This window comes from Podarcis muralis, chromosome 2 (genome assembly GCF_964188315.1).
Source record: "Podarcis muralis chromosome 2, rPodMur119.hap1.1, whole genome shotgun sequence".
Taxonomy (NCBI): Eukaryota; Metazoa; Chordata; class Lepidosauria; order Squamata; family Lacertidae; genus Podarcis; species Podarcis muralis.
Genome location: NC_135656.1, coordinates 75,091,326 through 75,118,552, shown reverse-complemented (window position 1 = coordinate 75,118,552; position 27,227 = coordinate 75,091,326). Strand labels below are relative to the sequence as shown.

Genomic DNA, 27,227 nt, shown 5'->3' with positions numbered 1-27,227 from the left:
CAAAAGCTTTTCTTGTCTAATATTATGTTGTCCACATGGCCAATCCAGTGCCTCAGTTAAGAAATGGAAGCAGTATACCAATAGTGGTTTTTTAACTGTTTTATTGGTTTATCAAAACAAATACAGAGACGTATATATTTTCAGTTTAAACAAAGTGAATCATGGTTGGAAATCTTAAGTTGCATTTATATTTGGACCCCCTTCCTGCAAAAAAAAACATTTCCCATATCCACTTCGGTTTGTAAAGGGATATTGAAGTAGATTTCAGAACCTCCTTACTTGATTTTTCTTTTCCTGGTGGTTCCTAGAGAAGAGTTGATTAAAGTAACACCAGAACCAAATTAGGTAGTGTTGCTGGCATATAATGAATCAATTTGTATTCTGGCCTGCAAAACTAAGATTGTTCTCTTAGACACTTTTATCTGTTGAACACAATAGATGAATCTTATTTCTGAACAGGCATGCATAGATAGAATTAACCTACAAGCAATTTTTTCTCCTGCCAAACTCCATACTTTGTAGTGATCTTAGAATTAAGAAAATGTTTATTGCATTAATGTTTAAATATGTAAAAATAATTACCAGCAATCACCTTATCGCCCTCCCAACAGTATTGCATGCTGAGAACTGCTAGTGTAAGGTGATGAAAGCTCAAGATGAAACCTGCTATTTTAATTAGGTTTGATAAATCTGGTTTTGATAAATCTCATAAGTGAGCTGCTAGGAAAAGAGAAGGGGCTTGTCTGACTATGTGCTCTCAGAAGTACACCATACTGAAGAGATCTTATTCTTACTGAAGCTTTATGATTGTGTTGGAGACACACAGTGTGCCTTGGAAAATCTATACATTTCTCCCCTAGCCACTTCATATAAGAAAGTCAGGCAGGAGTCTGGTTTTTCTGACTTGACAGCTCACTTTGCTGCCAAATTGACAGAAAATAGTTTTTCATTAAATTTATTTCCCTAACTTACCGGTATGTACCTATCCATCTGATACAGGTTACTTAAATTACGGGCATCTCTAAAATGTAAACTATTTCCATAATGTGGTAAGCAAATTCTTTCCACCCAAACTTGAATGGATTCCCTTGCATACACAAAGCCGCCTATACAGTGGTACCTCAGGTTACATATGCTTCAGGTTACATACGCCTCAGGTTACAGACTCCGCTAACCCAGAAATAGTACCTTGGGTTAAGAACTTTGCTTCAGGATGACAACAGAAATCATGTGGCGGCAGCAGTGGGAGACCCCATTAGCTAAAGTGGTGCTTCAGGTTAAGAACAGTTTCAGGTTAAGAACAGACGTAACCAGAGGTACCACTGTATATTTAAAATGTGACAGACATCCTCTACGGGAGGTGGGGGGAGATAAGTCAATGGGAAGACATATGAAACTTCAGATTTTTCCATAGGGGAAGTTCTGCTTTAGACATATCGGTAAGTCAAAATGACTATCCTCAAAAGTTGCCGAGCTACATCAATTCACTTACCAAAGTAGTACTCAAGGCAAATATTTGATGCACACCCTAATCTTAATAATTATCTTAATAATTATTGTGTTATATGTGGTTCAGTATTTGTTCCAGCACCAGAGGAAACTTTGTAATTCAAATATACATGGAAGACAACTTCAAGATTTGGAATTTAAAATGTTTGTTTTTTTCTAGATTGCCTCCTGCTAGAGTTCAACTCTTGTCCTGCATTTGAGCTACAAGAAACATAAAAATGTAATAATATAAAACTGTTCTTTGCTCAAGAGTGTTACTACTGTATTCCTGAAGACAAGTCTACTTCTCAGTGTCAATTACATGTACAGTAAAGCCTTTTAAGAAGAGTTGTAGAACCTTGCATGTTTTAAGCATAATTGACATGTAGTGTTGAAGTTATGCCATTTACATTACAATCCTATACAAATCTACTCAGCTGTAAACCTAGTTTGAGTTCAGCAGGACTTCACTTGGGGGTAAATGAATATAGGATTGCAGCCTAAAGCAGAAAAATAGCTCAGTACAAACTCACAAGTAAATATTGTGCTGCATACAATTACACATTCTTTAGTTGAAAACAATGAAATAAAAAAACACTTCAATCCACATTCTCCACCCTGAAAGCACATGCAACTGAATGTATTGATTGTGCACTCAAACCATTCTCATTATACATTTAAAACTTTTTATTTCCTTCTTGGGTAGAGAAAAATAATCAGTCATGGCTCAGACATGTCACATGGGTTGATATCCAATGGCCTGGTAGAAGTTTATCTTCTAGTATGCAACAAAATAAATATTTCCTCTCAGGTATTGATAAGCCTTCATTGTACAAATCAATACAGCAGATATTTTATTACATACAGTACTGAGATCAGTGTGATGTTAATAAATATCCCTGTTCACAATTACAGCTATAAATCATGAGAAAATAGTTTGTTACAGACATGAGACACAAACTAGTTTTGTGACATATCCTCTATCAAAAGAAAATTCGACCCATTCTAAGTATACTTGACTCCTGGCATAAATATATTTTTGCTGGTATCCATTTATTACTAAATGTGTTATATAAAACTGGAGTACAGAAGTCACCAAAAATTGGAATGTCTTTCTGCAATCTTAACCATTTCTACTCAAGAAAATTACTGAGTTCTGTAGGGGTTTACCCCCAGGTAGGTAGGTAGGATTAGGATTGCATCCTAAATGCGAGATTAAAAAATCCATAACTTTGCAGCAAGTACAAAACGGTAACAGTAAGAGTCCTGTGCTGTGAGGATAGTTTCCACCACAAACTAGTCCTCAGAGTGTAATACTGTACAGTAATTAGCAGGCACCCGTGTTTCTCAGTGCTATTTGCACAGTACAGTATCTAGCTTTGAGCCTTGAGACCAGCTCCGAATTGAGACACAAGTCTTGAGCTCAAGTCCCTGTGCCAAAGTTTTAAAAAGTCTAAACTGAATTCCCCATTAGTCATCTCCAAAGTATCCTGAAAGCTGCCACTTCTAAACCCTAACCTAGACATTGTTTCTCAAACCAATGGCATGTGTTGCACTTATGCAGCTGTAAAAAGGCGATCTCAGGTTTGGTACAAGGCTGGATTTATTGTCCCCAAAATCGTTCTTGATTTTATTGTTTTGCCTTTTTTTTTCGTTCTGTAAACCGCTTCGAGGTCGTTTTTACAATCTAGCGGTATATAAATCTTACGAAACAGAAAATAATAAATGAGCCCGTGGATTAAATGGTTTTTAAACAGGCCAAAAACAGCATTAGAGCTTTTTTATAAGACACAGCAATAGCTAGCTTCCTGCAGGCGCTTACTTTTCACAGCACCAGGTCCATTAGGCTGGGAGACGGGAAGTGGTCGCCGTTTCCCGCTCGCGGTCCTGCCATTCCCCACAGCGGCCGGCGTCGGGTTGCCGAATGACCACGGGCGACCCTGGCAGGCGCGTCTCCTCAGAAGTAAAGCTGCCTCCTCGGTGGCTTTGGCTGTGGCGGCAGGAGCTGGGAGGGCGAAGGCTTCCTCCTTCACCCGCGGGCAGAAGCGAAGCTCCTCCTCGGAAGAAAGCCCAACCTCCGTCCTCGGCGCAGAAACAGACCGGGCCGAGCCCTTAGCTCCGCGTCGACTCTCCCCGGGGCGCGGAGAGGAGGACGAGGGCTCGCCCAGCCTCCTGTTCCCTCCTCAGACGACGAAGAGAACATCTTCCCAGACCCGCATCCCGCCTCACCTGACAGACGGAGAGCGGCGGCCGCGGCCCCGACGCCCCCTTGGCCCCGCCCTCCCCCGAGGCTCACGGCGCCGCCAATCCACGGCGCCTGACGTCACGCGCTGCCGGTGACGCGGCGCGTGGGGTTCCTCCCCCGTCCCCAGGAAGCGCCGCGGAGCCTGCGAGCGACCCTCCCTCTCCTTCCCTCTGGCCGGCGCACCTGCTCCGCGGCGCGCTCAGTCCGCCATGGGGGGCTCGCTGGCCCCCAACAGCTCCTTCCTCGCCACGCCCAGGCCGGGCTCTCCGCAGGGCGGCGGCGCTGCTGGCGGGCCCGGCGCTGCTTCCTCCCCGTCCGGGGATGGGCCGGGCTACCGTGGCTGCGAGAACGGGGCCCTGATGGACAGCTTCGGCATCTTCCTGCAGGGGCTGCTCGGGGTCGTGGCCTTCAGCCTCCTCATGCGTGAGTCCCTGGCCGGCGCTCCTTCCCGCCCGCCTTCGCCCTTCTCCCCGGGGAGCCCCGGGGCCAGAGACAGAGAGAGAGACCCCCTCCCCCGCCGCCTTCCCTGCCTCGCGAGGCGGCAACCCGGCCCCAGGCAGCCTCTCCATCCTGCTTCCCTGGGGCGCCCCAGCCCCACCTCCGCGCCTCTCCCTCCTTCCCTTTCCTTGCTCTGCTTCCCTGCAACTTCCTGCGAGTTTCGCTTGTCGTAGCCCGTCGTCTTCGAGATGTAGCATGACTGCCTCTCTCTCTGGGTCCGGCTCTCCTTTCTGTGCTTGTGGCCGAGCGGGTCTCTCTCGTGCTCAGCTGTGCTCTTCCCTCCCGCCCCCTACAACCCCCATTGCTCCTGGTCTCCCGCCTTCTCCTCCTTGGTTTCCCTCGAACAATGTGCTCAGGAAAACCCACCGCCGTCTCTGTGGCTTTGTTCTGCCTCCAGCTGCATCCCCGACTTGATAGCGGAGTCAGTGGCGTAGCGTGGGTTGTCAGCACCCGGGGCAAGGCAAGTAATTTGCGCCCCCTAACCCGTGGATTTGCGCCCCCTAACCTGTGGATTTGCCCTAACCCCAGATGTTGCGCCCGGTGCGGCCGGCCCCCCCTGCACCCCCCACGCTACGCCACTGAGCGGAGTCCCCTTCTGCCTCCCACTCCTTGCATCCTCAGATGCGCTTTCAACACTGATTCAACTCCGTATTAGAATATGAAGTACTGTAATAAACATTGCCTCGGAGCATGGGCGCTTTTCTTACTGGTGTCCAAGTAGATAGATGGGTGTGGGCACTTCACTAAGCTGCCAAAATCGCTCTGCTCAAGGGCCCTTTTAACTTCCCTTGTATCAGCTGTATGACGACTCCTGACAAGTTTGCTTAATCCCCGGTTCACTGACCCTCCAAAATGGAGTTATGGGTTGCCAAGATTCACCTTCCCATGATGTGACCCCATGCCCACTGTATTGACATTATGGTCGCCATTCTTTAAGTTTGTCGCATTTGTAGATGGATGCTGTTCAAGGTTTCTTTACTAAGTGCTTTTGTCATCTTTTGGAGTAAATTACTTCTGTTACTATGTTTTATTTGAGGCTGCATGTTCACTTTGTTAGTGGGAATGGAGACAAGTGGACCTTCTGTTTCTTTTCATTTTCAGCTTCCTGCCTATCAAGCATGAGTTTGGGGAGCATGTTGCTCTAAACTTTAGCTGCTTAAAATCCATGGGAAAGTATGTTTAAAAAATGAAAGCTCCAGTGTGTTCTAGCGCTTATTCTGCAAGAATAAATATAGCAACTTGTCTTATGAATTGGCTTTCTGAGAAGTGTGGTTGCAATAGCTGTCTGCCTTCTGCAGCTGCTGTGTGCAGGAAACATGTTAATTTGTTTTGAGATTCCAAATGCTGTGAATCTCACAGAGTGGCTCATGTTTACCAACTAGATCATGGTGTTTTTTTAATGGCTTATGCACTATTGCCTGTGTTTAGCTCTTCAGAAAAGAGTTGCACCCTCCAATGTCAATCAGGTTCCCTTCCTCCTGTGTTTAGCCTGGTGAAAAAAGCTTCAGAACTTGCATGCTTAATAAAGGTGGTGTTCTGTTGCAGATTTTGGAACCCTCCCATATTTGATTCTCAATATGTGTATTCTTTATGCCATTGACAGTCATCTTCCCTATTTAAGTGCTACTCTTATTATCACTCTGATCTGTCTTGCAAAGTGTTGTGTTAATCCTTTGCACAGTATTGCTTAGAGACCCATGAGCTGGCTGTTCACCATTGGAAGAAGCATTATGTAAACTTCTGCTCTCTTTAGCAAAGTAGGTTTACAAATTTTCTGGCACTCATCTTTAGCCCAAACATATATTTGGTGACTTCTTGGTGTGTGTGGTTTTGCCATACATTTGGATATTGAATGCCCCTTTTATGATCCACCTTATGTCAGACTAATGCTCAACTTCAGGTCCCAACTCTCCAGTTGAAGACCAGAGTGTCTACTCTGAACACCTAAAGACTTCAAACCTTTCCCAGGTCTGCTGTTTGGGATCCTCAAGTGTGGCTGCATAAGGACCTTACAGATGAGCTGAGATTTAACATGTATAAGAAATGGAAGAAAGGGGAAATCACGAAAGAATATACACGAGTAGTAAACAGTTGCAGGGAGAAGGTCATTCTGAGCCAAAGCTCAGACTGAACTCAGACATGCAAGAGAGGTTAAAAATAAATTTAAAGGTTTCTTCTGCTATGTTTGAAGCAAGAGGAAGAACAAGACAGTAGTAGGTCCCTTCTTGGAGAAGATGGAGAAATGCTGTTGAGTGACAGAGATGTGGGAACTGCTCAACACTTACTTTGCCTTTGTCTTCACCCAAAAGGAAAGCAGTGCCCAACCTGATGATAACAGAGTAAACTATGCAAGGAGGGAGCTACAGCCCAAGATAGGAAGAGAGGTGGTAATGGAACACCTAGCTACTTTCAATGAATTCACATATCCAGGGCCTGATGAGCTACACCCAAGGGTACTAAAGGAGTTTGCAGATGTAATCTCAGAGCCTCTGTCTATAATCTTTGAGAATTATTGGAGAATAGATAAGGTCCCTGCAGATTGGGCAAATGTCTGCATCTTCAAAAGTGGGAGGGAGAGAAGACCCAGGTAAATGTCGACCAGTGAGCTTGATATTAATACCAGGAAAGGTCATAGAATGGATGAACAGTCAGTCTGCAGCACTTAGGAAAGGATGCTGTGATTACTAACACCCAGCATGGGTTTCTCAAAACCAAGTCATATCAGACAAATCTTATTACTTTTTTTTGATAGTTACAGAGTTACAGGGTTGGTGGGTCAGTAAAGACTTTTGACGAAGTCCCCCAAGATATTCTTGTGGAGAAGCTGGAAAAATGTGGACTGGGTGAGGTAACGGTTAGGTGGATTTATAGATGGTTGACTGACCAAACCGAAAGAGTACTCATCAATGGTTCATCATTATCCTGTAAAAATGTGACAAGTTGGGTGCTGTAGGGTTCTGTCCTGGGCTGGTTGTTCAACATATTTATAAATTCATTGGTGAAAGAACTGAGGGGATGCTAATCAAATTTGGAGATGCCACCAGACTGGGAGGATGCCGCTGAAAACAGAATCAGAATTCAAGATGACTTTAACAAATTGGAGAACTGGGCCCAAACTAACAGGATGAAATTCAATAGGGACACATTTAAGGTTCTACACAGGCAGGAATAACCAGCTGCACAAATATAAGATTGCCAGCAGTACATGTGAAAAGGATCTAGGGGTCTTAGTAGACCACAAGGTTAACATGAATCAACAAGTGTGATGCATTGGCTTCACGTTAAAAAAAAAGGAAATTCCAACTGAACATCAGGAAGATGTTTCTGTCAGCAAGAGCTGTTCGACAGTGGAGCACACTCCCTCAGAAGGTGGTGAGCTCTCCTCCATTGGAAGTTTTTAAGTAGAGGTTGGGTTGCCAGCTGTCTTGGATGCTTTAATAGATATTCCTGCATTGCAACTGGACAACCCTCGGGGTCCCTTCCAAATCAACAATTCTATGATTCTGTGTGTGTTTGGAAAGGTACAGTCATACCTATGTTGCGCACCTGAAATAGCTTGGGAGGAAGACTGAATAGGCTAACTCACGTTCTTAAGTGTTATCTTTTATGAGTGTGCAGTAAGCATAGTCTGGAAAATAGTAGACACTTTTTCTCTTCCCGTTTAAAAATAAATGAGTACAGCTCATTTTCCATTGTTTGAAAACAGGCAAACTTGCTGTAGCTTTCAGAACTCTTATCCTTTCTGTTGTGATACAGTTAGAATGCATTAAGGCAAAGGTAGTGAATGTGTGCCCTCCATATGTTGTTGGACTACAAATCACTTCCTGAACAAGGTGGCAGGGTGCTTTGGGGAGGGGAATCACTAAAAAACCATGTGGTTCCACAATCAATTTTCCATCTTAACAGGACTCTTTCCACCATAACAGTTCCTGAATTTCCAGTCACCTGAAAGCTGTTTAGATGTGTATTATATGTAACAATTTTTCTCCTTCACTTTCCCTTCACCTCCACCAGCCCATAGATTTAAATGGACACTCATGCATTCAGGTGTAGCAGATACCTTTAAGTGAGCCCACCCTGGAGTGTGACTGTCAGATTCTGGGACAACTTGCTGTGAGATTGGATAGTGCAGGCTTTTATTTGATGCTGAGATTGGGGGCTGCTCTTTGACTCCAGGTGTGCCGTTACCTTCCCATTGGGAACTGAGTCATTCATTATAACAAAGCAATCCTGGGATGGAAGCTGATATACCCTTATTACAGCAACCATCCTTTTCTATGTCGGCGCTGCTTCTTTCAAGACTGATTGGGGCAATTGTGGGCCTTTGCTCATCTTGCTTCCCTTATTTGTTCCAGTGGGAAGCAGAGGGTTCTTTTCAGCTCTAGCTTGTTTGTTGTTTTCCTCCAGCTGTTCCTCTCCATGGAGGGAAGGAAAATAGACTGGTTCAGGGGCTGGTTCAGCTATTAACTTGGGAAGACACCCTACCAGTATACCTGAAGCCAAGTTTGTGATTTCTTTCTTTTTAGAGTTGGTTAGATGTAATTGGAGAAACTGTTAGTCTGCAAATTTAAATCTAAAATTCTTTCATTTGTGATCATATCATATCTGATTTACATCAGATGCCATAGGAGGGCATCTTTGTAGGATCTCAGACATCCTTATAGATCTTTTGAAACCTATTACATGATCAAGTTATGCAACAGATTTCAGGCACATCCTTGCCTATTGTACAGTGGTACCTTAGTTCCCGAACGGCTTAGTTGTCGAACAAATCGGCTCCCGAACTCCGCAAACCCAGAAGTAAGTGTTCTGGTTTGCGAACATTTTTCGGAAGCCAAATGTCTTCTGCGGCTTCTGATTGAGTGCAGGAAGCCTTGGTTGTTGAACAGACTCCCGGAACGGATTAAGTTCGAGAACCAAGGTACCACTGTACTTTGTCTTTCCGACATAGTGATACTTTAGCTTCCCCTCCCCCTCCTTCCTTCATTTCAATCATACACAGTATTCATTTTTGCTTGTTAACATCTCTTCCTCACTTGTAAATATCTTTTTATCTTATATTCCGGACAGGGTTGCCGAATCATAAATATATAAAAGAAACTTAGAATAAACAAACCATGGGCTTCTCTCCCCAACCAACTCTCACGCCAAAGAAAATCTTATCTCAATTCAAACCTTTGATCCATGTAGCTAGTATATTCCGCAGTATGTTGTTGCAACCCTTTTCCATCACACGCCGGCACTTTAAAGCCAATTAAAGATCCAATTAATGGCAGTGTAGGAGAGTTTTTGCCAGGCAAAGCACTTTTGCACTCAGTGCCTCCCACATTCCATGCCGAAGCGAGAGCCAGGTACCTAGACAAACTGCGAAAGTTCGAAAGTTTATTATTATTATTTATTTATTTCATTTCTATGCCACTTTATTTTTTAAGAAAAACATCTCACTGTGGTTTACAACCTATATTAAAACATCAAATAAAACAATTGAGAATAAAAGGTTACTGAAGAAAGTCAAATATAAAGTTTACATTCATAGCAACATAATTAACAGGAAACTAAAAATTTCTAAATAAAACATTACAAAGGAGGCCAACTACATAATGCACACTTAACGTAGCAAAGTGAACAAAAAAATTATCTGAAACATTTCAAAAGAAAACATTACTACAGGAAGTCAAATGCAAAACACAATTTAAAACCACATACTGTAATTAACAAGAGAGTAAAATATTATCATAAGCATAGAATGTATCTGCTGCTGTTGCTGCCAGTCCTGCCAATGGTGGCTCATGGTGGGCAGAGGCTGTGGAAGCTCAGGCTCAATGATCTGGGTCTGCACTGAGAGACAACCCACCCCCTTAAACAAAACCTATAGTGATATGTCACGGAAAGGCTCTACTTTTTCTCAAAAACCTGTAGTTGCCTGAAAACAGTTACTGTTAAGATAAATATTCTTTTATTGGGCCAATAAAAATATTTGGTGTATGTAACTGCCATTATTTTTAATTTTAGAATGAGTGACAGGTTTGAAAAGATTTCATGTTCAAATGTGTGGTATGTGGTAAAATTTGTTGGAGTTTTGCCATCTTATAAAAAAAAATGCTATAGATTTTTTTCCAAGTAGTTTTTTTAAGGGATATTGATTAATTTTATAGATTCAGATTGATATGCTAGGAAATAAGGTACAGTATTTAGTCTATTGGGCTGTGGATTTTTCAAGTTTATTCCTTTTTTCATGCCTGTGGAGCAGCAGAACACTGAAATCAAAGGAGGATAAAATACTATTCATACTGGAGGATCTTAATAATTACAGGAGATTTTAAAGGTCATTTACGTATGAAATTCTCCAAACTGCACCTCCAAAGTGGTCCCCTTTCCCCAATATCTCCATCCTTTATAGGCAGTGTGGTCTTACCTCAGAGGTAGCTTTGGATATGACCAACAATTGTAGTCCACCCAACATGGAAGTGACCACGAAATATACTAACTGTACTTGTTTGTCATTTCTGTAGCTATTTTTTGTTGCTTAGGAAAGCCTGAGTAGTTGGCTTTACTGTTAGGATGGGTCCCATCAACCAACAATTTGGGGTTCCTTTCAGTTTCAAAGAGGAAAGTGACAAATTGAGCAAACAAGTTGGATAATTTAATTGAGGTAAGCTTGGCTGTTTTTGTCCCTAGCAAAAACTTAACAGGAAATTAGTTTTGTCTTTGAATCTCAAATTCAGCACTTTGAGCACTAATCTAAAAACTTCTTGTTGGAGTAACTGCTAGACTCTCAAGTTTTTCTTGGGGCCCTATATGATAATACGGTTTAGTGTGTCAAACGCCAATTAATCACAGTATCATTTAACAGTCTTGCTTAAAAGTACCTGCACAATATAGTTGTGAAGTCCCCTGCTGTGGAACCATGCTTGATCCTATTAGATGGAGAGGCACCTCCAGGAGTCTTTTATGGTGTAGAAAGGGCAAGAATTAAATTTATCTTGTGTCTCCCAACTACAAAGTACTATTGTATTTAAATAGCAAAGTGGGGGGAAATACAATAATAGAAGTGGGGGAAATTTATTTCTCCCTCTAGCTGCTTTTCAGTTGCAAGGTAGCTGCTGATAAATTCTGAAACAAATCTAGCAGATTTCTGGAGATACGGTACCTTTCAGCTTTTTCTGAAATGGGATCAGCAGTGTTGATGCTCCTTGCCACAATTACATAAATTAGACAGAATCTCTTTAGGCTTTGAACTTAATGCTTAAAGGGCTGTTTAGTCTATCATGAGCAGATTTTTAGAAATCATTCATCTAAGAATATTGAACTCAAACTCTTAATCAGCTGCTTGTAACAGATTAAAATGTTCTTTGTAGCGCATTGTGTGCATATCTTTAAAAGTGTGGAGTACTTTTTTATTATTACTCATTTCAGAGTAAGAGAGGCCCCCATTCTTCCTTACCTGGAGAGATGTTATTCCTGATGCAACACTGATTTCAGATACAGAAGAGAATGGGAGAGGCCTCTTCCTGATTCTGCACTGAACCTAGATGCTTAGCAAGCAGTGAGGCTTCTTGCACATCCCTCTTTTTGGCTGTGCAGGAGAAGGCCTCTCTTTCTCCCAGAGGGGAGGGGTTGTGAACAGGAGCAGCTTTCCACTGGGACAGGGAGGCATGCTTCTGCTGCCGTGGCCAAGCCTTCCAGCCAACCAATAGAGCCAGCTGGTGGGTGGGGCTAGCCGCATTTAAACAGCTGCGGCAGCGCTCATCTCCCAGTCTGTTCCTGCTTTCTTTGGATCTCCCACCCTCCCTCCCTCTTAGGTCAGCTTCTTTTGCATATTGACCTTGCTGTGGACTTCGGTTGGTTGCCTTCGTTGCCCAAGGGGCCTGGTAGGACTTTTTTATCCATTTGGCACCAGCCTCTTGGTTTTTTCGCCTACCTCGTAGCAATTCGTCACAACTTTCTGGTATTGGCAGTTAGGCATTGGAATATGTGTGCTGTGTTGGAGGATTGGGTATGGGCCATCATCTACCCCTCCTCTTTGGGGTATTCCGTTAAAGGAATCCGGCGGTCGTGGATCCTGTCCAATGCCCTGCTGGTGGCTAGGGCCATGGCACGACCCCCGGTGACGTCATGGGGGAGCTTCCAGTTGTATTTGCATCAACAAGCTCCTCCCGTTGGTTGTTAACCCTGATATGACTCCCATGGTATTGCTGTTTCATCCAGTGCCTAAGCCAATACTACTCACATGCTGTAACCAATAAAAGTTGTGGCCTAATTTTGCCCATTAACCTAAAATAATGTGTCTTATTATACTCCTATGTGGGTGGCGTGTCCTCAACTCACAACAGGAGCTTATCCCACACAGCTGGGCTGGGAAGAGATCCTGTCTCTCTCGCTGGAGGGGATGGGAGAACAAAAATTTTCCTGGTTACCGAGATCACCCTAGATCTGGTGACCCTGTTCTGTGCCTAAAGCCAGAAATGTTTTAAAGTACTTCATAGTAATTATATCAAAATGGGCAAAATAAAATCCAGTAACTAGTATTTATGGCCTCAAATTTGTTGCTTTTTTCTTGTGTTGACCTTACCATTCCTACTGTCTTCTAGATGTTTCAAAACCATAGCAAATCCTGGGAACCTTTGAATTGTCCTTCCTTGGTCTGGTACCCAGTCTGGAGATGTTTTGGACGCTACCTCTTATTGGCTCTAGCCGACATGGCCAAAGATCAGGAATGATGGGAATTGTAGTTCAAACATGGGGGGAGAGAACACCGGATTGAGGAAGGCTGCTTTAAACAGACAATCTATACACATCTACATCGTTGACATTACCAGTAAAAGTTAATTCACATGTTTTATATTTATCTTTAGGGCTGACTGTAAGAGCCCTAAAGTTCAAGAGATCCTGCATCATGTTTTTCACAGTGGTAAGCCAAGGGCTTATAAGCAGAATTTCAAGGCAAAAAACTTCCTCCATTTCTTGTCCCTCAGCTTCTATTGTTCAGAGGCTTACTGCCTTTTGGCACAGAACTGTGTTGTAGCTATCACTGTTTAATAGCATTGATGGTCAAATATGTAAAGGGGAGATCTGACTATCATAAAACCATTTGCCATCACTGTGGCCTATGACAGTCATTTTTCATAAGTTGACTATGTGTTGTGAGGAATAATTCCCTTAGGGTTTTTTCTTTTCTGAATTTAGGCACCAGTCACTTCATTGGGGAACCCTGGGTTCTAAAAGAAAAAGAAAAATCCCTTCTGCATACCCTTCTTAATATTATAAGACCTGTCTCCCTTCACTCTGAAGTAATTTTTCTAAACTAAAAAGGTGATGGTGTACCCATTTCAGGAAGCTGCAACCCCTTTATGCATCATTTTTTTTTAAAAAAAATAAGTTTTATTAAGGTTTTTTGTGTTACATAGCAAACAGATAAACAAGGAGCAGCACATCTGTTGTCTCCACTTTCAATTGTGCTTCATTTTTTAAAGACCTCAGTACTTAGGGTGTGCCAGAGGAGTGTGGTTAAATAAATCATATCAGTTTAAGAAATAAAATGCAGCGTAAGAGGACCATAAAGCAACAGTGGCATTTAAAAATGTATCAAAGGCACAGTGGGATACATTTTTGCTGCCTTCCTAAATTTCAAGAGGGGGGGGCAACCTCTTTTGGGAAGGCGTTTCTCACCATCTGGCTGCTCTGCTGAGAAGTCTTGCTCTCTTGACCCTGCCAAGCACACCTCCCAAGGTGGTGGAACACAGAGCAAGACCTTAGATGTTGACAGTAGAGCATGAGCAGGTTCGTGCAAGGAGGGAGGGCGGTCATTTTAGATCATATGCTCCCAAGCCATTTAGGGCTTAATGAGTAATAAAAAGCTTTGCCTTGTTCAAATTATGGAAAACATATGCCAATTAAAGAAATGGCTTAAGTGCATGATAGTGAAAAGTTTAATCTCCTGGCTGATCCTTGTTACTGTTCTGGAGGCTCCCCCCACCCCCCGCACTTCCAGGACTTTATGCTATCAGTTTCCTGCTAGATGTATTGCAATCCTGGCTGCCCAGGAAGACTCCCTGAGTGAGTGCTTGAGGGCCCTGCTCTTGCCACTTACCATCTGGCCTGGGGCGGGGCCTGGGGCCTCATAAGGACTGCGTGCTGCTTGCGGCCTGCTGCCCAGGAAGACTCCCTGAGTGAGTGCTTGAGGGCCCTGCTCCTTCCTGCCACTTACCATCTGGCCCAGGGCGGGGCCTGACAGGCCTCACTAGGACAGTTGTTACTGCCGGAGAGGCACAGAGTGTTTTTAAAATGTGTTTTTTTGGTTTGTTTTTTAATTCTTTGGATTTTTTGTATGTGCGGGGTGGGGGTGGGATGGATGTTGGTTGGGCTTGGGGAATTATTTTTTTATTATTATTATTTTGATGTTTTTGTAATTTTTACATTTTCCGTTTGTATTGTTTTATTGGTTTTGGTTGTTTGTTTAAGGTGTTATTTTGTTTTTAGGGGGAGGGTTCGGGGCTGCCGGGGAGTGGGCCCCAGCCCATAAAATGGCTGGGGCATGTTCCACAGGGCGGGATGCACTGGGACAACCGATCTCAGTGATCACGGGTAGGAGGAGGAGTTACGCTAAGACCAGACCCTATCATTACAGAGGAGGCAGGTTTAGTCGTTGTCTGAGGACTATCCCTGCCTCCGGGTCTGGTCCTGACCGGATGGATACTAGAATCAGCAAGGGATACCCACATGACCTGAAGGTGCTGCTGTGCAATGCCAGGTCAATGATTCATAAGACCACTGCCATCCATGACTTGATCATGGATGGAGGATTTGACCTGGCATGTATAACAGAGACCTGGTTGGATGAAGCAGATGGGCCTGTCCTTGCCGCTGCTTGTCCACCAGGTTTCTCTTACGCACAGCAACCCAGGTCATGTGGGCGGGGAGGGGGGGTTGCAGTGATTTTTAGGAAGTCATTAGTTTGCACCGGGCGTCCTGTTGGGAAGACCCAGTTTTCTGAGTGCATGTTCTGGAAGTTGGGCAATAGGGGCAGTACAGGATTCCTTTTGGTGTACCGACCTCCCCGCTGCACCAAGGATTCCCTGCCCGAGCTGCTTCAGGTCGTGGCGGATGTTCTCCTGGAGACACCTAGCTTGGTCGTCCTAGGGGATTTTAACATCCATGCCGACACGACCTTACAAGGGGCCGCTCGGGACTTCGTGGAAAGCATGGCCTCCATGGGGCTGTCCCTGAATAAGTCTGGCCCAACCCATAGCCGTGGACATGCCTTGGACCTGGTGTTTACCTCTATGGATGTTGGTGATCTGACACTAAGTAAAAGCGAAACGAAAGAAGTGCCATGGTCAGATCACTTCCTGGTGCAACTGGACTTCTCTGCGACCCATCCCCTCTGCAGGGAGGTGGGACCAATTCGGATGGTCCGCCCCCGCCACTTAATGGATCCAAATGGTTTCCAGAGAGTGGTAGGGGATGCTTTATCCCATGTTGATGGCCTTTCAGCTGATTCCCTGGTGGCCCGCTGGAATGTGGAGTTAACCAGGGCTATTGACTGTTTGGCTCCGAAGCGCCCTCTCCGATTGCATGGAGCCCGGACAGCCCCGTGGTTTTCCACGGATCTGAGGGCAATGAAACAATCGTTGAGACGGCTAGAGCGCCGGTGGCGGAGAACTCATTCCGAATCTGACCGGACACAGGTTAGAGCTCAACGTCGAGCCTACCAAGTGGCGATAGCGACGGCGAAGAAGAATTTCTTCACCGCCTCTATTGCATCTGCAGAAAACAGCAGCAGGAGACTTTTTCAGGTGGTTCACAATTTAGCGGAACCAACTGCAACATCGGGGCCCAGTACGGGCCACATGTTCTCCTGCAATGATTTTGCAAAGTTCTTTGCAGATAAAATCGCTCAGATTCGGGAAGAAGCAGACTCCACCGTGGGAGCAGGGCCGGGGCGGGAGAGTGCTAGAGTTCTGTCTAGTCAAGTTGAGTGGGATCAATTCCAATCTGTTACCTCCGAGGATGTGGACAGGCTGCTTGGACGAGTGAAACCAACCACCTGTCTCCTGGATCCTTGCCCATCCTGGCTTATAAAAGCTAGCCGGGAAGGACTGGGCAATGGGCTTCGTGGGGTGGTGAATGCTTCCCTCCGTGAGGGAGCCTTCCCAGACCCGCTGAAAGAGGCGGTTATTAAACCGCTTCTTAAAAAACCATCTTTAGATGCGGCCACGATGGCCAACTATCGCCCAGTCTCAAATCTTCCATTCCTGGGCAAGGTGATTGAGCGAGCGGTTGCCGAACAACTCCAGGCACGCCTGGAAGAAGCGGACCATTTGGATCCCTTCCAGTCGGGATTCAGGCCTCATCATGGGACTGAAACTGCCTTGGTCGCACTGGTTGATGATCTCCGGCGGGCTAGGGACAAAGGTGAGAGCTGTTTCCTAGTTCTGCTGGATCTCTCAGCGGCGTTTGATACCATCGACCATAGCATCCTTCTGGACCGTCTTGAGGGGCTGGGAGCTGGGGGCACTGTTATACAGTGGTTCCGCTCCTTCCTCCTGGGCCGTGTTCAGAAAGTGGTGGTGGGGGATGAGTGTTCAGACCCCTGGGCTCTCACTTGTGGGGTGCCTCAGGGTTCTGTCCTCTCCCCCATGCTTTTCAACATTTACATGCAGCCGCTGGGAGAGATCATCAGGAGGTTTGGGCTGGGTGTTCATCAGTATGCGGATGATACCCAGCTCTACCTCTCTTTTAAATCAGAACCAGTGAAGGCGGTGAAGGTCCTGTGTGAGTGTCTGGAGGCGGTTGGAGGATGGATGGCGGCTAACAGATTGAGGTTGAATCCTGACAAGACAGAAGTACTGTTTTTGGGGGACAGGAGGCGGGCAGGTGTGGAGGATTCCCTGGTCCTGAATGGGGTAACTGTGCCCCTGAAGGACCAGGTGCGCAGCCTGGGAGTCATTTTGGACTCACAGCTATCCATGGAGGCACAGGTCAAATCCGTGTCCAGGGCAGCTGTTTACCAGCTCCATCTGGTACGTAGGCTGAGACCCTATCTGCCTGCGGACTGTCTCGCCAGAGTGGTACATGCTCTGGTTATCTCCCGCTTGGACTACTGCAATGCACTCTACGTGGGGCTACCTTTGAAGGTGACTCGGAAACTACAACTAATCCAGAATGCGGCAGCTAGACTGGTGACTGGGAGCGGCCGCCGAGACCATATAACACCGGTCTTGAAAGACTTGCATTGGCTCCCAGTACGTTTCCGAGCACAATTCAAAGTGTTGGTGCTGACCTTTAAAGCCCTAAACGGCCTCGGTCCAGTATACCTGAAGGAGCGTCTCCACCCCCATCATTCTGCCCGGACGCTGAGGTCCAGCGCCGAGGGCCTTCTGGCGGTTCCCTCATTGCGAGAAGCAAAGCTACAGGGAACCAGGCAGAGGGCCTTCTCGGTAGTGGCGCCCACCCTGTGGAACGCCCTTCCAGCAGATGTCAAAGTGATAAATAACTACCTGACATTCAAGAGACATCTTAAGGCAGCCCTGTTCAGGGAAGTTTTTAACATGTGATATTTTATTGTATTTTTGGTTTTTATGGAAGCCGCCCAGAGTGGCTGGGGAGGCCCAGCCAGATGGGCGGGGTATAAATAATAAATTATAATTATTATTATTATTATTATTATATATTATTATTATTATATAAGCTGGTGTCTCTTTAAACAGCTTTCTGCAATTTTCTTGGATTCTTTTCTCCAAATGAAGCAGCATTAGAGAACTGGAATAGACTCAATGTTTGTTCTCTCCAGGGGGGGGGGAGAGAATCTTTTCCAACTTGCAGATTATATTTTCTAATTCTTTTTCAGTTGACAGCTTACAGTTTGCCAGTTGGCAAATCTCAACTTCAATTTCCTCTTACTACTTTGAAGAATTCTGGTGCTCTGTATGCAAACAACATTTTTTAGTGTCTGCCAGTGAATTGATACCGTGCTTCAAAATTAGCCGTTTTAAAAACCCATTGTGAAAATAATGTCTGGTCACTACCAGTATTTTGCAGGAAGAATCCAACTGCATACTGTAGGTTTCGGTTTGCGCAATTAAAGTGGATTAAAGCACTCTGGCACAACAAATCCACGTTGTTGTTGTTGTTGTTGTTGTTGTTGTTGTTGTTGTTTGTCTAAAACAGAGACTTTTGCAGTTAGGAAAGTAACAAGGACATGTGCTGAAAAGAGTTGGATAACAATCATATGCCCTCCCTGCTAACAAACCTGAAAGAATCCTCATTGTCGTGTAACCTTCCTACAGACAAATCTGAATATACTCTCAATAAAGTTGGGCTCACATAACCTCTCTGTGCAAGTTGTATGCAAACAAATCAGGACGAATAATCAATAAGCAGGGGGCCTAAGTGTTACACATGATGTAGCATTTTAAATTTAATCACTTCTTAGGCAGTGATATATCACAGTCAGAATCCAAAAGGCCGTTTGCACTGCCTCTGTGTTGTTTTTTCCAGCCTCCCCCTTCCAGTGCATCCTTTGGCAATCTGTCCCCAAAGTCGGAAGACCTTCCAGATCCTTCTGTGAGATGTAAGCAGCTGCTGTCAGCAGAGCTGCACTCATCCAGCAGGGCTTCCCCTTCCTCTTCTCCTCGTGAGGCCTTCACACTCCCCCCCCCCCCAAAGCGGCTCTGGAGGGTCCTCTAACCATGCTGGGGGCAAGTGATAGGGGTGGGCTTCAGAGGGAGGCAAGAACAGGAAGTCCCATGCCACCTTAAAGGCTAACAGATTTGTTGTGGCACAGGCTTCTTGAACATTAGATCCAACTTCATCAGATCATGAAGTTCCTTACGTTTTCTTTTTTCAATAATTGAACCCCCGAGAGCTCTGAAAGGTGGCACTACCTTAAATTGTCTCTAAAACAGTCATATAAAGCCAACGAACCGGATAAAACATTACAGCTATGACTTCAGCACCTCAGTTAATATTCTACCGCCTGCTTTTCCTCTATCCTCATCACAGAGTGTCTGCTTAATAACATGTTCATGCTAATTCTTCCACCATAGAAATTTGACCCATCTTTTATTATGGCATCTTAATAAATGCTGCCACAAAAATGGTTGTTTCATAAGGGCGTGCGACTTGTTGTTTTCCTTTATGGCCTGCTGCCCTCCATGTGATGTTGGACCCTAATTCCCATCAGCTCCAGGCAAGCTAGCCAATAATCAAGGATGCTAGGAGTTGTAGTCCAAACAATTTCTGGAAGTCACCACTTTGGTTGCCCCTGGTATACAGCTTCCATACCCACCTTTGGCCTGTTACACGAGGCAAAGTATAATTATGCAGTGAGATGTGTTGCCTTTGTTTCTGTGTAACCTTGCATTCTGTCAAGCTGTTGTGCAATTCCTTGCATGTTGGCTTTTCATCATTGTTTACTGGCGCTTTCCGCTTTTAATTGCAGTATTTATCTCCATATATAGCTCAAGGAAACCATTCACCCCTGCAATTCTCTTTTTTTGTTTTAAAGAGCTGGCTGCACAGATTCCTCATCCTTTCCTTAATTCCCTTCTGTTGTAAGGAGCATGAGGACTCTGAATTACCTAGATTACCTTTTCTAACTGTAAAAGTTAATACTGTAGCATGAGTTATAGTTGCCTAATTGTAGCTTGTATTTTGGTAAGCTTACGTAAACTGACAGTATTTCTAAGCTGGTGGAAAATAGCATTAAGGCAAATCTTCCTTCTCCCTAGGCTTTCACTTGCAAAGCAAGTTGAGTTCATTGCTCTCATTTTCATGCTACTATTTCAAGCTATAACCATAATGGTCGCATGTCCCCAATAAAACGAACACACCACTTCAAGCAATAAGTACACTGCCTTTGTTTTAGCTTTTATAGTGAACTTTCCATTTCTCTCTCGGCAAATGGCCTTAAATTGTTCAGTCATTTTAAATTACCTAAGTATTTCCTTGTTTGTTTTTTTAACAGGAATGACTTAGTTCAGCAATTTTGCACGGCCTTAAATGAGCTATGCAACTCTGGATTTGAAGGCTATCATATTTACTGGGTTGCTTGCGTCAAGTCTTTAATGTAAAGGGGAGGGCAGAAGAAAGGGGTGCATGTTACCAGACGGTAAAATATATAGTGGATAAGTACCAATGAAACCTTGGAACTGAACGTAGATGCCAATCTACGAAGAGTGTTCAAAGTGGTCGATTGCAGTTTGCTCTTGAATATAGGGGTCTAGATTTAATAAGATGTGAGTATGAAATCTACCCTACTATTCATGAGCAACTTTGCATACAGATTCAGCTGAACGGGGTGGAGGACTTTAGTTGGTACAGCTTTGCCAGTCCACTGATTATCTTCAATTCTCTTTTTAGTGAAACGCTTCAGAGAACCAAAGCATGAAAGGCGTCCTTGGAGAATTTGGTAAGTGCTTTGTATTGTTCCTAGAGTGCCTTGCCTTTCCTAGATGTTCAGCTCATGGACCTTGGGCGATGCATTACAAAGGGCAGGCAGTTGCAACCTGACTACTGTGCGTCAGATTATGTTTTTTGTTTTTTCCCAGTCTATAGGAACACCAAGGCAGGGATGTCTGAGAATGTTGCACTCAATTCTGTGTCCCTTTTAAAGAAGCTTGTAGTTGCGTTACAGGGTCTTCCTGTGCCAGGCAAAGCTGGGGCAAATAATATCAAACTGCAGGAGCAGCAGGTCATTTTGAAATTTAAATCAATTTAAATTTAAAACCTGTTCGCTAGAGCAAAGTACATAAGCAATCTGCATTTCCCTCGACTTCCCCTCCGCTTCTTTCTGTGGTTACTTAGTGTATATCTTTTTGTTACTGTATATCCAGCTCAAGCCTATTCACTGATTTCCCCTTTGTATTCCCTTTCCCTTATTTCTTAGTGCACAAGTTTATTCTTCTAATGTTTTAAGTTGTTTACATCTTCAGATAGTCAATAAATTTTCCCCATTCTGTTTTTAATAAGTCTCTCTTCTTGCTTTCTTATTCTTCCAGTAAATCCCACCATTTCTGCATACTCCCATCAATTTTAATTGCCCGTGACATCTTTCTCATACTGCAGACAAATCTTCTGAGTTTGAAAGTCAATGCCCTTAGTAGGATTTATTTAGCACTGGCTGTTTCTTCCTGCCTCTCCCAGATTAGGAACTCGCTGCCTATTGACATCAGATTGCTGAGTGTACACTTTTCAGTGCCTGCTAGAAACATTTTTGCTCAGGCCATCCTATCCAGGCAGGCAAGAGTTGGCAGGTGTTTTAGCTTACAGTTGATTTTAATTATATTTTTATTTGTCTTAAATAATGTGTTTTAAACTTGACCCTTTATTGACAGTTTTTCATTTTTTTCATTTTTGCAAATCACTTAGAAAGGTTCAATTTACAGTCAAGTGGTATATAAATTTTGCTACATAAATTAGCAGTGCAGGGGTCAAGGTGTGTGGAAACAGAAGTGCAAAGAACAGTTATCCAGTATCGGTAGCCAATCCAGAGAGGTATGGAATGGGTGCTGGCCTGCAGAGACTTAAGTGAAAAGGGAAGTTCAGCTGGCAGGAATGGGGGGGAAGGTGCAGTATATGGGAACGAGGCTTACTGGCAGAGAAGAGCAGAGCTGGCAGCTGGCGGCTTGAGGTGGTGGTGGTGCTCATGAGGGCTTTGGAGAAAACAAGACGTGGAAAGGAGGCAAATTGGGGCTGGGTAAGCCCATCAGCTCCATAATTTTGAGTGAAGATAGGAAATTTCATTCTCCAGCTCATTTAAGTTTGACACGCGGGTCTAGAAAACAGAGGAATATATTGGAATGTCTAATAAAAAATGAAACTTGCCTGCTAATGACCCTTATGAATGAAGAGCACTTGCACTTCATTCCCTCTCACCCAGTCAAGTTATACTTGTGAATTTGATAGACTGGACTTTGCCAGGCATGCAGGAAATTAAAAAAGTGATGGGGGTTCTCATGGCTGAGGCAAAATGCAGCCCCCCAGGACTCTTTCCGGCCCTCACTGGCTCTGCTCTAATACTCTCCAGAACCTTCCCCTGTTGGAATATGTAAATATGGAGGATGGAAGGGGGGGGGGGTTCTAGAGAAACCTGTGACTTTTTGTGTTGCTGGGACGCAGTTCTCAAACTTGCCAGTCTCCACTTTTGCCACCACCCCACCTTATTAGCATGCCACCCCTTGGAAGGTTCCCCATGAAGAAAATGCAGTATTTGGGCTGAAAGGGGTCTCTCGTCTCCAGGATAAAAAGTTCAAAACCGCTTCTGCACCCTTGGTATCTTTCTAAGAACTTGCAATTTTAGATGAGGAGATCTGTATGGTCTGTGTTTCATATGATGACCACTTTTTAAACTTCCTGTAGGTTTTTGGATACTTCCAAACAAGCCATAGGGATGTTGTTCATCCACTTTGCCAATGTGTATTTATCAGACCTTACTGAAGAGGACCCTTGTTCACTGTAAGTAGTGTGTGTGTGTGTGTGTGTGTGTGTGTGTGTACACACAACGCTTTATAGAACCATCCTGCGTGCTGTTTTAGAATAATAGCCAACAAGGTTTAGAAATATTGGTTTATTTCAGAGTTTAAATTTAGATCCCTGCCCAACAAACTAAGTTAGAAATCAATGAAGTAGGATCCTGCTTGGTCAGGCCAGCAAGTCAGATGCTTCATAAAGATCCTTGTAGTGCAGAACAGCATCAAGCTACTTCTTTCCTGCAATGCACAAGTCCCTTCAAATGATAAACCCTAACTTTGAAACACTAATATTCCTCCAGATGGAGCAATTCTGTCAAAAAAGCTGGGAAATAGAGATCAGTCACAGCTTGATTGTTTTCCAGGACAATAGTGACCTCTGGTGGGCTGTAGTATAATAAATAGCTCAAATTTATGCATCCAGGTTGATCGATCCAAATGTCTTAATCCATCTAGCCTCTCATTCTACAGTAATGTATTCATGTAGTAGTTTTTTTAAAAAAACAACACACAAAAATCCACTTCAAACAGAACTTCTATTGACTTTTTGCTTGGGCTTTTGCGTTTGAGCATCTACATGCACATAGATTTTTAACTTAGCAACTGCTGTATGAGGAAGACTAAAGCTCAAAATGCGTGACTGGACCAAGCATATCTAGCATGCCTAATGACTAAGCAGGGATTTGAATCTGGATTGCCCTGGTCCTAGTCCAACATGGTAACCACTGTACTGCACTAGCCCTTGAGTGTGTCCCTGCATACTTGTGCTCACTACTTGACCACTAAAAATGAATAATGAAGAGTAGTATATCTTAAAATTACTGTGTGATTAAGTTGCTAGGCTTTTTGAATAGGTGACAGCACTGTCAAAGGCAAAGATCTAGGTGGTGGTGATGGCTGAGAGTCATATGGATTGGAATTTTGATTATGGCACCTGCATAGGCCTCAGATATGTCCTATTTCTTTTGTGTATTTTTCTTACCCCTTTAGGTACCTTATCAACTTTCTGCTGGATGCCACCTTGGGAATGCTGCTAATTTATGCTGGTGTGCGGGCAGTAAACAGCATTGTTGAATGGCAGCAGTGGGAGTCCCTTCGCTTTGGTGAATATGGTAAAGATTTTGATGCCTTAGAAAGGAATTCTTTTGGAGCTGAGCTTCTTTAATAACTTACTAGATGGGCAATTTTAATGTATTTGGCATATCAGCACCTGCAACTGTATAGCATGTTTCTTTTCCAAAGGTGCAGATATTTGATTGCTATACATTGCCAGATGCAAGCTGGAGGGAATCTCCTAACAAAGCAGTAATGTTTCACAATCAGAAAGCAGCATATCAGCTGGCTGAGAATGATGGCTGTGGTCTGCAACAGATCTGGGGTTTTTTCCAGCTTTGAGACATAAGGACTTTAGTCTTCTGCTCTCTCAGATGACTCCACCTTTTGCCCCTTACGATTGGAACTGCCTCCCAGAATCAGATAAACATTAATGCCCCCTTCTCTTACTTCCTTCAGATACCAGCTCACAACCCACCTGCTGTGTGAAGCCTTCACCCCCTAGTCCCCAGCCCCTAGTGTCATTAATACCATATAATTGAAATAGTAAATATTTTTCTTCTGTTTTCCCCTGCATCCATTTCCCTTCCTCTGTCTCCTACATCAAATTTTAGATTGAAAGACCTATCCTCTTGTGTTTTTGTAAAACACCACTCACGAGCATGAAATATATAATAATTTGGACCTGGAATAATACATAGTAAAGCCCTATTCACGGGTTCTCCCCCTCTGTCTCATCTCCATACCCATCTGCAGTAGGAGACTTGCTGTAAAAGAATCTAAATTCTACAGGCAGTGTCCACAAACACAAGCCAGGCTCCCTGCTGCAGCTAGGGAAGAACTACCCAGCACATCCCCATTCTTCCCCATATTGGATAAAGAAAAAGAGAAGACTTTCACAGGCTCATGTGAAGCCTCTCCCTGCCTTGGTGGAAATATTTCAGTGCTGAATCATGTCTAAATTGAATTTCTTACTAGCCACCCTCAAAGCATCCTGCATCTAGGAGGATCCTGCCAAGTCCTTCTATTCTTAACCCAATAGGGATTCTTGAGCTCATGGATGTGCTTGTCTCCTCGGGTGAAATGCCTTTGTACAGTTACTGGGTTTATCTTTGTCTCAGATTTTCCTGAGCCCAGTATTCATTTCTTCCCCCACTACATTCAGTTGGGTAGTGGATTCAGGGAGACTCCAGATGCAAAAAAAAAATAATTCCACTATTATGCCAGATTGGATAACTCTTCCTCCTTGCAAAGAGATTTGCTCCCTGCTCATATTAGATTGAGAAATAAACATCTTTGCACTTAAGTCCTGAAAGTGTTTAGGATGCCTTGGAGATCATAAGTCAGAATTACTGAGGTTCAGCAGTGCAGTTTTGGCCAAGTTCCAAAGATGAACTTTAGGCATGCCCAGTGGGATTTCTGACTCTGCACAGAAATCTCTTGCACTATCACAAACTGCTCTGCAAAGCAGCTTCCTCTGTTTCAAAAGTGCCAGGTGGGAAGTAGACTAAAGGAAGAGAGTATTTTAATTCATGCTTAGGATTAGGAAAATGAGCATTCTTTCCCCCCCTGAATTAACTAATGAAACACTCCTGACCTTTCTTGCATTTTCACATTGCCTCCTATGAGCTCATTCACTTTCCTAGATGTATCATTTGATCCCTAGCGATAGCTTGCTATTACTTCAGTAGGACAGACAACAACTCTGTTCTCATATTAAAAGCCTGTCTTTTTATGGATTTAATTTGATAGTGTCTTGGGAAGAGAATTGATACCTCAACATATGCAGGAGGAGCTGCTGGTGATATGGCAGATTGAGTTGCACGGGGAGAGTGAGGGAAGTCTGAGTCTAAACGCTGGCACTTAGATTTCTTTCACAGCCTCATTTGATTGATAGTTATATTACATATGGACGCTACTATTTCAACAGAAAACAAAAGTAACATAATAGGTGAGAACCAAGAAACTGCTAAAACGCATGTGTGCATTTTCTGACCTGTGGTCAGGAATGATGGCAAATGTAGTTTGCATCACATTGTCCACCCTTGGGCTGTAGCCTTGCAAGCTTCCTACTATCTTCCATGTAAATTCAGCTCTCCTTTATTTTGTCAGTGTTAGCTACGGTGCAGCATTGCTTCTATACAGGTGCTGATCAGTCAGCTTTCAAACAGCTTAACACTTGAAGTTGATTCTCCAGTACTCCAGGGGTTGGTGCAGATGTAATGCCTATACAATGGTTAACACCATCACATGAGATTTATATCTACATGTAATAAGCATAAGAGGTGGAAGTGTGCAATCCTCTTCCAATCTCTTAGCCTTATTTAAAAGAGTGACAGCATTATGTCCGCATTCTTCATCATCATCATTTTATTTGTATCCCGCCTTTCCATAGTTAAACCAATGCTCAAGGTGGCTTACAACATGACAAGATTTGCATAACAGAAGTCACAAGCAGTAAATAAAACACAACCAAAAGTACACAACCAAATGGGAAACAATTTCCACATAAATCATAAAATCTAAAACTAAGAATACAGCATTAATATAAATCACAATTTAAAATGGCATAGATAAAAAAATAAAAGCAATTTTAAAAAACAGGAACAGAGCCCTCTCTGACCAGCAGCAGCAGTAGTTCTTTGTGGAGCCTGTCAGAGGGAGAGAAGCAGGGCAGGGCCCTTCAGGCTCCCAGCAGGTCAGTCCTTGCAATGCTTGCAATTGAGCAATGCTTTGAATGGAAAGGCAGCATCCGCCGGATTATCGGTTGTTGTCTTCTCTTCTTGGCCTCCTGTCATTCGATTAAGGTAAACTTGGGCTGTGCAAAATGGAACTGCTAAGCTATTCTAAAACGGAGGCTACTAAGTTTCTGTTCCAGTCTTGAAACGTTTATTGGGGGAGGGAAATACTTTTATTTGTTTGAAAGTCTTACTACTATTCCTACTTTAACCTGAGAATAAGCAGTGCAACAATGACTTTTGCATTTATCTTTTGTACACAGGTCCATTCATACTTGTATGTATCTGTAATGAGGAAGTTGGGCATATAAGTGAGGGTTTTCTATACTGACGCCAGCCTCGAGAAACTAATTCCTGCTTTGGCTTCCCTACCTGTTTATCAGGACACTTCTCTGGTGGGGGAATTCCTGCGGTAAGGGAGGCATGCAGTGTAGAATGTAGTGTAGACAGAGAAACAGCCCTCGAGTTTTGGTTCCCTTCCCATGATATTTAAGTAAAGCTGTTTATTTCCTCTGAAAATGGTGGAATAGCTTTCAACCAGTATTTGATATACAGATAATGAGTTTCTCATGACTGATTAATAATAATTTTATTTCACAAGCACCTGGATAAATCCTAAGATCTCTATACAATATAAAACACAACCTGCTCCCCACCAGGCTTGTAGTGTGAGTAAACAGAAGGGAAGGGGCCACGAAACACAATTTTGGGTTTGTAGTACCATTTGAAAGCCTG

The 27,227-nt window shown here is 43.7% G+C and overlaps 1 protein-coding gene and 1 long non-coding RNA gene across 2 annotated transcripts in view; one reads left to right on the top strand and one right to left on the bottom strand.

Annotated features, from left to right (window-relative positions):
- Positions 1-84: 84 nt before the first annotated feature.
- Positions 85-3,844, bottom strand: LOC144326996 (uncharacterized). Its single transcript, XR_013391953.1, has 2 exons — positions 3,311-3,844; positions 85-304 (listed from the first exon to the last, which is right to left on the bottom strand). It is a non-coding gene; the product is annotated as an uncharacterized LOC144326996 (long non-coding RNA).
- An 11-nt stretch (positions 3,845-3,855) lies between these two features.
- The window catches only part of LOC114591602 (musculoskeletal embryonic nuclear protein 1), a 44,143-nt gene continuing 20,771 nt past the window's right edge, over positions 3,856-27,227 (top strand). The window contains exons 1-4 of the mRNA XM_028718820.2: positions 3,856-4,156; positions 20,594-20,642; positions 22,592-22,687; positions 23,692-23,813. Of these exons, the coding sequence (XP_028574653.2) occupies positions 3,943-4,156; positions 20,594-20,642; positions 22,592-22,687; positions 23,692-23,813 (481 nt within the window). The 5' untranslated portion in view covers positions 3,856-3,942. The remainder of the gene's footprint in view (positions 4,157-20,593; positions 20,643-22,591; positions 22,688-23,691; positions 23,814-27,227) is intronic.